The sequence below is a fragment of the Ailuropoda melanoleuca genome, chromosome 13 (assembly GCF_002007445.2).
Source record: "Ailuropoda melanoleuca isolate Jingjing chromosome 13, ASM200744v2, whole genome shotgun sequence".
NCBI classification, from domain to species: domain Eukaryota; kingdom Metazoa; phylum Chordata; class Mammalia; order Carnivora; family Ursidae; genus Ailuropoda; species Ailuropoda melanoleuca.
In genome coordinates this window covers 78249188-78261175 of record NC_048230.1, presented here as the reverse complement: position 1 = coordinate 78261175, position 11988 = coordinate 78249188, and the positions used below count along the sequence as shown (strand labels likewise).

The 11988-nt window shown below is 39.5% G+C and overlaps 1 protein-coding gene across 1 annotated transcript in view; it reads left to right on the top strand.

The window, feature by feature from the left end:
* Positions 1-272: 272 nt before the first annotated feature.
* Positions 273-11988, top strand: part of TMX4 (thioredoxin related transmembrane protein 4) — a 49732-nt gene continuing 38016 nt past the window's right edge. The window contains exons 1-2 of the mRNA XM_011234247.3: positions 273-626; positions 11843-11958. Coding sequence (XP_011232549.3) covers positions 454-626; positions 11843-11958 — 289 coding nt within the window. The 5' untranslated portion in view covers positions 273-453. The remainder of the gene's footprint in view (positions 627-11842; positions 11959-11988) is intronic.

Below are 11988 nucleotides of genomic sequence, written 5' to 3'. Positions count from 1 at the left end.
CCATTGAATAGTGGATGAATTTTTAAATTAGTGGCCGTGTTTTTCTTCAGCAATCCCCACGCGCGCCAACCCCCGTAATGGAGCCTGGGCACACGCGGTGCCTGTTCTAACTTAGCCAACATTGGGTCATCTGTTTATTTTCGGGGGGAGGGGGCGGGAGGGGGGAAGGGCGTCAGAAAGAAAGGGCGGCCGTCGCCCAGGCAACCGACACCCCGGGCAACGGCAAGGCAAGGCGGGAGGGGGCGTGGCCTCGGCGGGCCCGGGCGGATAAGAGGCGGCGCTGGCTGCCTGCCTCCGAAGCTGGGACTGTCCGTGCGGCCGGGCGGAGGCGGGGCGGCCCGGCACCACCTCCGACTACCTGGAAAGGCCCGGGCTGGCGGGCTAGCGAGGCCCCGGGCCCGCCGCTTCCTTTCCCCACGCCCCCTGCCGAGGAGCCTCCCTCCGCGCACCAACATGGCGGGCGGGCACTGGGGTCCGCTGTTGACGGCGCTCCTGGCCGCCCAAGTGGCGGCGGCGGCGGAGGGCGGCCCCGAGCAGGCCGCGCTACCGGAGGAGCGGAGCTGGGTGCGGCCCATGACCGCCTCCAACTGGACGCTGGTGATGGAGGGCGAGTGGATGCTGAAATTGTGAGTGTGCCCGCCCGCCCCGCACGCCACACTGCCCTCGTGGGCGCCGCCCTCCCAGAGCCGCACGGGCGTCTGTGGATCCTGCACTGCCCGTTGGGCTCGACCACTGCTCGCCGGGCGACCTGCGCCTCCGGGGCCGGGCTGCTCGCGGTGCGCATGCGCGCCAGACCCTCCGCGGTGACAGCTGTGGGTGCCGAGCATCGCTCCCCCCAACTCCCCCCCACCCCCCGCCTTGTTAGCCCCCTGCTTTTCGGGGGGAAGAGTTTTACGAATGGGGTGGGCGGCTCACCAACGGGAGGAAGGGTAAATGGAGAAAACCTGTGAAAAACTTGCGTGCTTTTGATATAGGCGTATACGTAGAGAAAGGGCTGCCATTCAATGCCATTTCCGTGTAGTACAAATATGTAGCACGGGCTAGGCAAGGTATTTGTTGAGTGAATAATTCCAGCACGGTGAAGGACAGACCAGTTTGTGCCAAGTAGTTTGGTTTTCATTTTGAATACCCCGGAATGTCACTGTGAAAAATAAAACAGGAAGATGGGAATGTTTTTGAAGTTTTAGAACAAGATTTCAAATAAATGTTGGTATTTGTTATCATTTTTACAGGTAGATATTTCTGGGTAGATATCTTAATTGTGCTAGTGTAATAAAAGGACATTCGTAAATTGCCCCTTTTGAACAATAGAAGGTAAATTGTGCGTAGTGCCTTTGCTTGAAGGAGACGGGAAAAATAGAGTTGAGTTAGGAACAGGCAAGTGGCTTAAAATTAACTTCTAGGAAGAAAGTGATCATTTGGAAAAAAGTGTTGAGGTAGACAATGGGCAGATGTCTGAACAGGCTTCAGAGGCCATCATGGTGGACTTGCAGGGGGAAAATGAACCTCTGGAGAAATGATCGAGACCTTATCTCTTTAGACTGTAGTTTCAGGTAATATACATACTTGATCACTACTACTTGCTGATTAGTCTTACCTGGAGGACACAGACACACAGAATTGGATCTTTCCTTTATTTGTCCAAGACCAAATTTTGATTCTTTCAATTTAGATTGCAAACAGATGCCTATGAAGTGAAAACCTCGCTGTGAGATCAGGGCCAAAAGTTACAACTTCCTTAGCAGATTACATTGTTCAGAAAACATAATACCCATTACCCCTTCAAACATGCATATACCTTTTGGTCACAAAGAAGGGGATATTTAAAGTTACAACTTCCTTAGCAGATTACATTGTTCAGAAAACATAATACCCATTACCCCTTCAAATATGCATATACCTTTTGGTCACAAAGAAGGGGATATTTTAGACCTATAAGTAAAATGCCTTTGGTATCATAATGAACCTATGAAATGATTAAAGAAATCTGTTGACATGAAAGACTTATTAAACTACCTAACCACTTTGGATGAAGATGAGGGGGTCATTTTCCATTTGAGAGAGAAACTTAAGTAAGTGGAGCTTTATTCAACACTGCCATGTTTGTAATAATTGTAAGAACTTTAGACTGCATTTTGTCAACTAGTACTACAGAAAGTAGGTGCTTACACAGTGGAGCTTTCTAGATGTCAATTTTCTGAATAAATCTGACTTTGTATATGTACATGATGAAGGTCAAAACCGAAAGGCCTCAACTCCTTTATAGCTCCTTTTTGGAATAGCTATGATTTTTTTTTTTTTTTAAGTAAAAGAACTAAGCAAACTAAAGGAGAGCGTAGGCCACATTAAGCTCATAAACAGCAATAGCCAACAACTCATGTGTTTGGCCATGTCGACTGTTCAAATTATACTCTTCATAAAGTTACAAGCCCAGACATGGTAACCAATTGCTCTAAACTTGCCATGTGTCCATTGCATGGAATATGTTTGGTCTGTGATACAAGATGAGACTTGTAGCCCGGAAGTAAGCTGCCCTTGAGATCGTTTAAGTAGAAGTTCCCTTTTCATCGAGTATACTTCAGAATAGTTTAATATGAAGGGAAGCTGTAAAGGAAAGATTTAAACCAGTATATCCAACTTTTTTCTATATACCAGAACCTAAGTCCTGAAGAAATACTGTGGCTCTTATCTGTTTGTAATACTTCATCTCCTCCCTTTGACAAAAATCCAACACTTAAAAAATATAAAATTCATTATATTCTCTACCACGATAGGCCTATAAGTTTCTAAGAATTCACTTAAATACCCAATAATTTGTCAGATTATTTTCCTGATGTATATAACAGAGAAAAGCCAAATGTGTTAATACTAGCTACCATGTCAACCCCTTTTTCAAGTGAAGTGATCATAATAAACAGAGATTGTTAAGGGTCTACAGATGATGCATTTAACTTTCCTACAGAAGCAAGTTAGGAGGCTTTCTGATGGTATTAAAATTTTGACTTTGAATGACAGTTCTTTATTCGTTCATTTGCTTATGTGCAACTTCTCTTCTAGGAATTTTTTCTTTTATATTCCACTTCGTACAGAGTTCCTATAATACAATTCCTGGTTATATTGGGATTGATAATTTAACTCATTTTTAAGGACCTAGCAGTGTTTTCTGCTCCTATTGTAAAACCTAATTTGTTATATTTTCTTTGTCTTTAAAACAGCAGTTTTTTTGGCAACTTGCAATTGAATTTTCAGTTTTTTTTTTTTTTAAAGATTTATTTATTTATTTTAGAGATAGCTTGAGGGAGAGAGTGTGTGCATGTGGAGGAGGGATGGAGGGAGAGAATATTTGGGCAGACTCCCCACGGAGTGTGGAGCCTAATTCCAGGCTCAATCTCAGGACCCTGAAATCAGGACCTGAGCCAAAACCAAGAATCAGTAATTCAACCAATTGAGCCACCCAGATGGCCCCTGAATTTTCAGTTTTAAAAAAGAACTTCTCTGTTAAGGAGAAATATCAGTTAGAAATATATTTGTAGTAATTCACCATTTCAATTCTGAAACCTTTTTTAAAATCTGAAAAATTATCCCATTACTATTTACATTTTCTTTAATGTTTATTGTATATTCAGTTTTTCTCTTCTTGTTTGCTTTTATACATTGTTTGGTAATTTTACCCCTATTTCTGCCATGTCTCTGTAATTGGCTTTCTGTGCTTTTCTCATCTTAACCTCTGACGAAAAGTTTGCCCTTTCTCAGGGTTAGGAAAGATTATATAATCTTTAAAATATCTTCTGATGTTTTCTTTTCTCTATTTCCATTGTTTCATACTGTCCTTCATTCAGTTACTTTGTACCTTTTACTATTTTAAACTGTTTTGGTTCCCATTGTATCAGTCCTTGAGAATACTACTTTTGTTCTTTTGACAGACAACAGTATACATTCTATATACTTTTCTGGTGGTTTTTTCCCACCAGAAAAAAGGTAGTTATCCAAGCAGTTTAATTTTGACCTGGCTACTTTTAAATTGATATCCAGAGGCAAAGTATGTCTTTGAGTTAATTTACCTCTGTAAAGCATATAGATCTTTATAAAACACTACCTTTTTTGACTTTGTTCTTGGGACGATCATGTTTCAAAATTGGAAATAGTCACAGTGATGGAGGGAAGTCTCATTTATTTCCCTAGGACCTCTAGGTTTTAGTAATTTCTCCCCCCAAATCCTTCTTATTCCTGAAGAGAACATCTTCAACGTCATCGCCTTAGCTTGTCCCTGTCAAATAATTATCATTTTTTTGCAGTTTAATAGATTATCTTGAGGTGCCAATTGAATGTTTAAGATATAGTCATTGAATGCTTGTTATGTTTCAGGTTTAGAGTTAGGGATCTGGGAAGATGAAAATGAATGAGCTACATTCTTTGCTTTCAAGGTACTGTCAGTCTCCTGTGCTCTGAAGGAAGTACGTAGCAGATATAGCATTCATTTATTTAGCAAATATTTGCTGAGTACTTCTTCTCTGTCAAGGATTCGGCAGTGGTTCTCATCAGGGCACTATTGGCATCTTGGCTTGGACAGTTCTTTAATGTGGGGATGGCCTGCCCATTGCGGAACCTTGAGCATTGCTGCCCCAGCCCATTACATTCTAGTATTCGTGTGACACCAAAAAAATTTAGCAATCTCCATCCCCTATGCATATTTCCAGATGTCTCTGATTGAAAACCACTGCCCTAGGTATTGCTACAGGTATTAAAAAACATGCAAAAGAATAGCTTATAAGTGAACATGTAAGTATTTGATTTCAGATTATTTCCACAAAGGGTTATCCACATCACCTCCATGATCCTCATCATCTCAGTCACAGTAAACAGTTAAATTGCTTACGTCTCCTGTCCTCTTTTTTTTTTTTTTAAGATTTTATTTATTTGACAGAGAGAGAGGCAGCCAGCGAGAGAGGGAACACAAGCAGGGGGAGTGGGAGAGGAAGAAGCAGGCTCCCAGCGGAGGAGCCTGATGTGGGGCTCGATCCCATAACGCCGGGTTCACGCCCTGAGCCGAAGGCAGACGCTTAAGGACTGCGCCACCCAGACGCCCCCATCACCTGTCCTCTTATTCATCAATGCTCTCTTATTTGATTATCCCAGCAATCAGGTGCAGAATTCTCATTCTCATTTACTAGAGGAGATTAAAACTTGAAAAGGTTAAAGCTTTGATTAAGGCCAGTAGTAAGTGATTGGCAAGGCCAGAACTAGAATGCAGGCCTGAGCTTTGCAGTTCCTGATGCAAGCCTAGAATAGTTGGGTAGTGGGGGAGTCTGGCTGATTCATGCTTAGGCTGTCAGCTAGCCATCACCATGATCCCCCTGAGAGAAAGCCTTTTCCCTGTGGGATTCGGAGGCCCAGCCATAGTCTCCAAATGAAGAGCATTATTGCTATATGCTCATTCCTGACACTTCACCACTCAAACAGGTGATCTGCCTTCTGTGCACACCAACCACCCAGGAAAATTCTCCCTTTGTCTTGTTTCTATCTGGGATGGCCCTTATCACAACTTATAATTATAAATTAATTTGTATGCTTCTACACTTGGTTTTTGTCTAATTCCTCTTCTAGAAGATCAGCTTTTCAGTAGAGGATGAAAACCTTTCTTCTTCCTATTTATCTCCAGAGCCTTGATTACAAGTACGAGGTGTTCAATAAATACTTTGACTAAGTGAATGAATGAATAGTATACTAGTTGTTCCTTTAATGAGGAGCTTCCTCTAGCACATCACTGAAGGAAACATCTATCTGTATATATTTTCGTAGGTAGTAAGGATAGTCACTATCATCTCCCATTTGTTCATTAATGTAATAAATACTTACTGTGGCCTAGGACCTGCAAGGCTCTGTTTGAGCTAGGTACAAGTGATGCACCGGTCACTTGCTCCATGGAGTGTGCATTCTAAAGAAAGTAGTAAATTCCATTTTCTCTAGTAGGTATCGTGGTTTTCGTGGAGTTATCAAGTTTTATTTTCCCTCTACATTTTATGATAAAATATCCTAGAAATGATCTAAAGAAATAGAATCAAACATAGCCTTCTATCTCTTGGATCATTAAGAGTTTTTCCAGATTTTCCAGAGAGAAGAATAACACTCAATGTAGATCTTCTGTTGACATTTTGATTTAGTTTCATGTATTAAGTCATAGAAAGATGAACCCAGTGTACCTTTTTCATCTTCATTGTCGCATATTCTTCTGAACATTTTGGTCAAAGTAAGTTCTAAGTGAAAATTGACTACATCAATCATTGTCCATCTCTGTTCTGCAAGGATAAGAAAAGAGAATGTACAGGAGTGTGCAGTCTCTCCTGAAGAGAGTGTGTGAAATTTGAGCCAGGACAGAAGAAGAAAAATTGCCCATTATTGGGGAATAAAAATGTATTTTTAGTAAAATTTTATTTCTAGGAAATGTTTTTAAGTAACTCCTTTCTTGTACACTTAATGAAATCTCACAAATTCAGTTGGCTTATGCAATCAAAATAATCAAGGACTTTCAACCACCTTGCATATAGCAGAAACTAAGTGTAATATATGCATAAATATGGACATGGATGACAAAAACATGCTTTTGAATTTTCTTTCCCAGAAGTGGTTAAAAACATTGGACTGATATCCAAGTTGTTGTAATTTAACAGTGTTTTAGCTATCTGGAATGTATTTCAAACGTCTTTATGAAGCTTACTAACTTTATCCACCACTACCACCTGGGAAAAGTTTAAATAGAAGAGATACTATTGTATAGTATTGTATACTTTACTATTGTAAAGTTTAAATAGAAGAGATACTATTGTATAGTTTATCTTGGAGGCTCTTAAATGAAAGAAGGATTAATTTGTTTTTTTGTTTTTGTTTTTTTTTTTAAAGATTTTATTTATTTATTCAACAGAGATAGAGACAGCCAGAGAGAGAGGGAACACAAGCAGGGGGAGTGGGAGAGGAAGAAGCAGGCTCATAGTAGAGGAGCCTTGATGTGGGGCTCGATCCCATAACGCCGGGATCACGCCCTGGGCCGAAGGCAGAAGCTTAACCGCTGTGCCACCCAGGCGCCCCAAGAAGGATTAATTTGAATGTAAAAGACAACGTTATGGCAGGTCAACTCTTTTATAGTCCTTAGAAGAGCGACATTATGAACTAGTCTTAAATGATATAAATGAAGATCATATTCCGTCCTTTCTGCTGATTTTTGTCATGCATATGTGCATAAAAGTAACATTTATATATACATACATACACAGAGAGAGAGACAGAGTGTGCATGAGTACATGAAAATCATGAGTTTCCTTATTTGCATTCCTTTGGCCCCTGAAGGTATTTTCCTTTTTAGGTTCTAAATTACTGTCTAAATCACAGTGCTTTAGATCCAAAAGAATAGTAATAATTTAAAAAGTTGAAACAACAATGAACCAGTTCCCACACCAGTGACTCAGAGCTAACTTATTTCTACTACCAAAAGAACGCACTAAGTTAGTGAATGATATTGGTGCACAATACAAATGGCTCTGATTAAATCTCAGAAATAAGGGCATTCATAGTCTCCAGTGAGTAGCAGCTACATAAAAAATGGAATATCTAAAGTGACCTCAGTGGCATTTTTATACCTTGGGATCAATGTCACCAAAATCCCAATTTATATAACAGCCTGTCCAGAGATTAGGGATTGGGATTTAAAAAAAATAAAAGATGAAATGTGCATGATTTAATAATTACTGAGGTAGTCAATGTGTCCATGAGTTAAATGCAAAGGCACAGGCTTGGGGAAACAAAGCAAAAAGGATCTAGAATTCATTTAATTATACTGCAAGATTTCTTCCTTATTTTTGGCAATTTCTTCCTTCTGTCTGGTTCTCTCTCCCTCTCTGTCTCGCTCCCCCTACCCCTCTCAATTTTGGGTCTTATTTTGCTTTGAGGTTTTATCACATAAATACCTCCATCTGGGTTCTTGCTCTGTGTGGTCTTAGGTGACCTTAAGCAAGGTCCTTTAAACCTACCTTGTCTGTTTGACAGTAAGGTCGTAAGGTTCAGGTGAGTTCTAATGCATCATAAAAGGGTCTTGGAAACCAAGCAATATATTACAAATGTAATTGGTATTAGTGATTGTTCTTAATATGTGCCTGCTTTATATAAGTCATCTGATCTCCCAGTAACCTTCTAAGGTAGCTGCTGTTACTGTCCGATTTTGCAGTTGAGGAAGTTGAGGCATAGAGTGATTACTAACCTGCCCAAAGTCACATGATTAATTTGTGATTGGTCTTGTTGAATCCTTTGGCAGGACTCTTATCTAATACACTGAAATGCCCGTTGAAGTACTAAATAATAAAATGTTCTCTTTTTCCCTAAAGTTTACCAACTGCTTGTCCCAGTATCATCTGTCATATGGATATTTTAAAAATATGTAAAAAATGACTTTTCTCAAAGACTATAATTTTCTTTAAAGTTTGTTCATTTGTTTCTTCAGCAAATATTTATTGAACACTTATTGTACCAGGTGTATACTTTGCCCTGGAAATGTAGAGATAACATGTGTTTAAAATCAGCCGTGTTCAAAGATATCAGCAAATTGTTCCTGATCCATGTTCTCTGGGGTCTCAGGGATTAGATAGTGAGCTGTACTGAGAAGATTAATGACTTTTTAGAATTATCTTGGAACTGGCTATACTAGATCCTTCCAGAGATGGATGAACAATCCTTAGGATGGACAATTGTGCTGAAATCTGGCTGCTTCTGGTATCTGGCTGGAGAGAGAAATGCATGCCTTACTTTGGGCAGCTCTTTCTCTCCTGGGCTGTGCCCAGTCTCAATACTCGTCTTGAAGTAAACGCAACCTCCCCATCATGTTGACTTTTTAACCCCCTATGCCCTTTCATAACGTGAACGATCAAAATATTGCCCCATTTCAGAAATGTTTGTTAGTATTGTTTTTCTGGAAAGTGGGTTTGTACTCATTGCCTTGAGTGTTGCCTGGCACTTACACACATGCTTCTATTTAGGTCAAGATAAAAGGGTTTGTAAATGATGACCTGACAGCATCTTTGAGCCTAGATCTTGTTATAGAATTTGATCATTTAACGTTTATTCCCCTTTATTTCCTTTCCTAGGGCATTTTTTCCTGTGTGTGTTTGTTTTATTCTTTTGGCAGACATTCTTTCCTACCTCTTTCCACCCCACCCCTTTTGTCTCTTAATGTAGAAATAATAGAGGCCCCATTTTGTAAAAATAATTCAGGAATGGAAAAAAAAATTGAAAATAAATTGAGGGGAATCAACATTTTCTCAATGCTGAGCCTGCCCATCCAGAACTTGTTATATCTTTCCATTTAATCAAATATTTAAGAAAGCTATATTTGATCATTATATTATACCTAAAACTTATATAATGTTGTATGTCAGTTATACCTCAGTTATACTTCAAACTATTAGGAAAATTTCAAACATAAACAAAAATAGGAGTAGTATAATGAACCCCCATCATCCAGATTCAGTAGTTATATCAAAATATTGCCAATCTTGGTTCATCCATGTCTCCTGCCCTCTATCCCTGGGTGGCATAATTTACATAGCATAAAATTCACCCATTGTACATAAATGATTCAGTGATATCAAGTCTTTTAAAAGTATCTATTGCATTTATTCCCTCAGCGTTTTGACTTGAGTTGAGGATTTTTTAAAAATATAATTTAAACAGATTTAAGCAGATATTAGAAATATCATGTCCAGTTGATGGCATCCCAAAATATTATTCAAAGTGTCTGGTGATGTTTTTTCCTGGAGTATCCTGTCCTATGTTGTGAGCATTGATTTATTTACTGCTTTTTTTCTTCTGGGTATTATTAAGCAAAACAATGTCTCTCCATTTGTACCAATGTATTTTGTGACATTGTTCTGTAAATGTTAATTTTCCTTTTAATTGTGTCCTATGTTAGTATTTTAAAATGGATTTCCTGTGTACGCTATTGTTTGTTCATAATATTATATATTAAGCATAGCTCTACCAACTCTTTAAGTCTTCATAAAGCATATTTGATCTCAATTCCTTCTAATTTCAAATGGTATCTTCCTTTCTGTATTAGTTTCCTTGGACTACTGCAAATTACCACTAACTTAGTAGCTTAAAACAGTGGAAATTTATTCTCTCACAATTCTGGAGACCAAAATTCCAAAATCACCATGTTGGCAAGGTTGGCTCCCTCTGGAGGCTCTGGGAGAGTGTCTGTTCCATGCCTCTCTTATCTTCTTGTGGCTGCCAGCAGTCCTTGGCATTCCTTGGCCTGTAGCTACAGACCTCTCATCTCTGACTGCATCTTCACATGCCTTCTTCCTGTGTCTCTGTGTCATTCTCCCCTCTTCTTTCTTTTATGAGAACCTACCCTAAATCTAGGACAATCTCACCCCAAGATCCTTACTTTAATTATATGTGTAAAGACCCTTATTCCAAATAAGATTGTATGCACAGGTATGGGGGCTTAGGACTCTTTTTAAGAGACGCTGTTCAATCCACTATACTTTCTAAACAGCAGTTTTCTCTGGATTCCTATTTTAACATCTGCATATGAAATCCTGGAACACATTAGAGCTTTATGGCCCATTTATGATGTTTTCTGCATCATGGGAGGCAAAGCAAGGCCATTAGCATACTGCCAGGAGGATAGCTCAGTCTTCCAGTTTGCTTCCGTCTTATCCTTCCCTGATCCATTATCCACAGAGCTGCCAGATGACTTTTCCAAAAATGTAAATCTGATCGTGATTCTTACTTTTTTTAGGGCATCAGTCATGGAGCTTGGAATAAAGTCCTAACTCCTTATTCAACATTTTTAAAGGCTGTGGATGATGTTTTCATCCTGTCCTGTCAATACTCTGTCTTCAAACTTCCTGTTCTCTCTGCTTGGGTTAGAACATTCCTTGACCCCTCTCTGGCTATTACTCTTACTTTAGATCTTAGCACAGATGCTCCTTTCTCTGTGGGCCCTTTTGAGATCATCCAGCTTCTGAGTGTCCCAGAGCATCTGTCCCACATTCTCAGTCATGGCATTTGCCATTGGGTTGTCATTACCCCCGTGCATACCTCATTTTGTCTGTGGATGATAGACTCCACAAGGAGGAAGGAGGCACCACGTCTGTCTTGTTCACAGGGGTAGCCTCAGTTTTTAACATGGTGCTTAGATCATCTTTATTGAATGAAAAAGTTATCTAAAACGGTAGAGTTCTGGCTGAAGGCCCAAGTATTTATTTCTAACCCTTATTGTATTTAAGAAAGGGTCTGTGGAGGAGGCTTAGCCTATAGCTTCTACTTTCTCAGAATGGTTTGGAACTGCCACATATCTTTAGAAATGACTTACATTTTGGGAGACCCACTAGCAATACATCTTCTTGCCTCTTCCCCTCAGATCTCACTTTGATGAATCTGAAACTGGTTTGGCTAGTTTAAAGACACCCTTGTGAAAATTGTCTGCCTTTAGTGGGACACTCAAAGCTTTTCACCCTCGAAAATCAAAAGCTATCTGGAAGGTAGTAAAATTTGGGTCCATTGTAAGAATAACATTGAAATAAAATATTTTATATATTAAAATAATTTATGGCCATCTTCTTAAACTTTGGCTATTTTTTCCCTAGGGAATTGATATTTACACATTAAATTCTGGGGAGGGGGGAAATATGCTTCTGTTTTTCTATTTCAAGCAACTTTGGAAAAGCTTGCTTTTTGTTCTTCCCTTTAGTTAAGAATTTATTTTTTAAATTTAAGTGCTCTATTTCTCTACTTTGTTTTATAGATTTTTTTCATATGTTTATATTGACTAGCTATTTTCCTTTCACAGTTATGCTCCGTGGTGTCCATCCTGTCAGCAGACTGATTCAGAATGGGAGACATTTGCAAAGAATGGTGAAATACTTCAGATCAGTGTGGGAAAAGTAGATGTCATTCAAGAACCAGGTACTGTACATGTTGAACATTGCAAAAGTT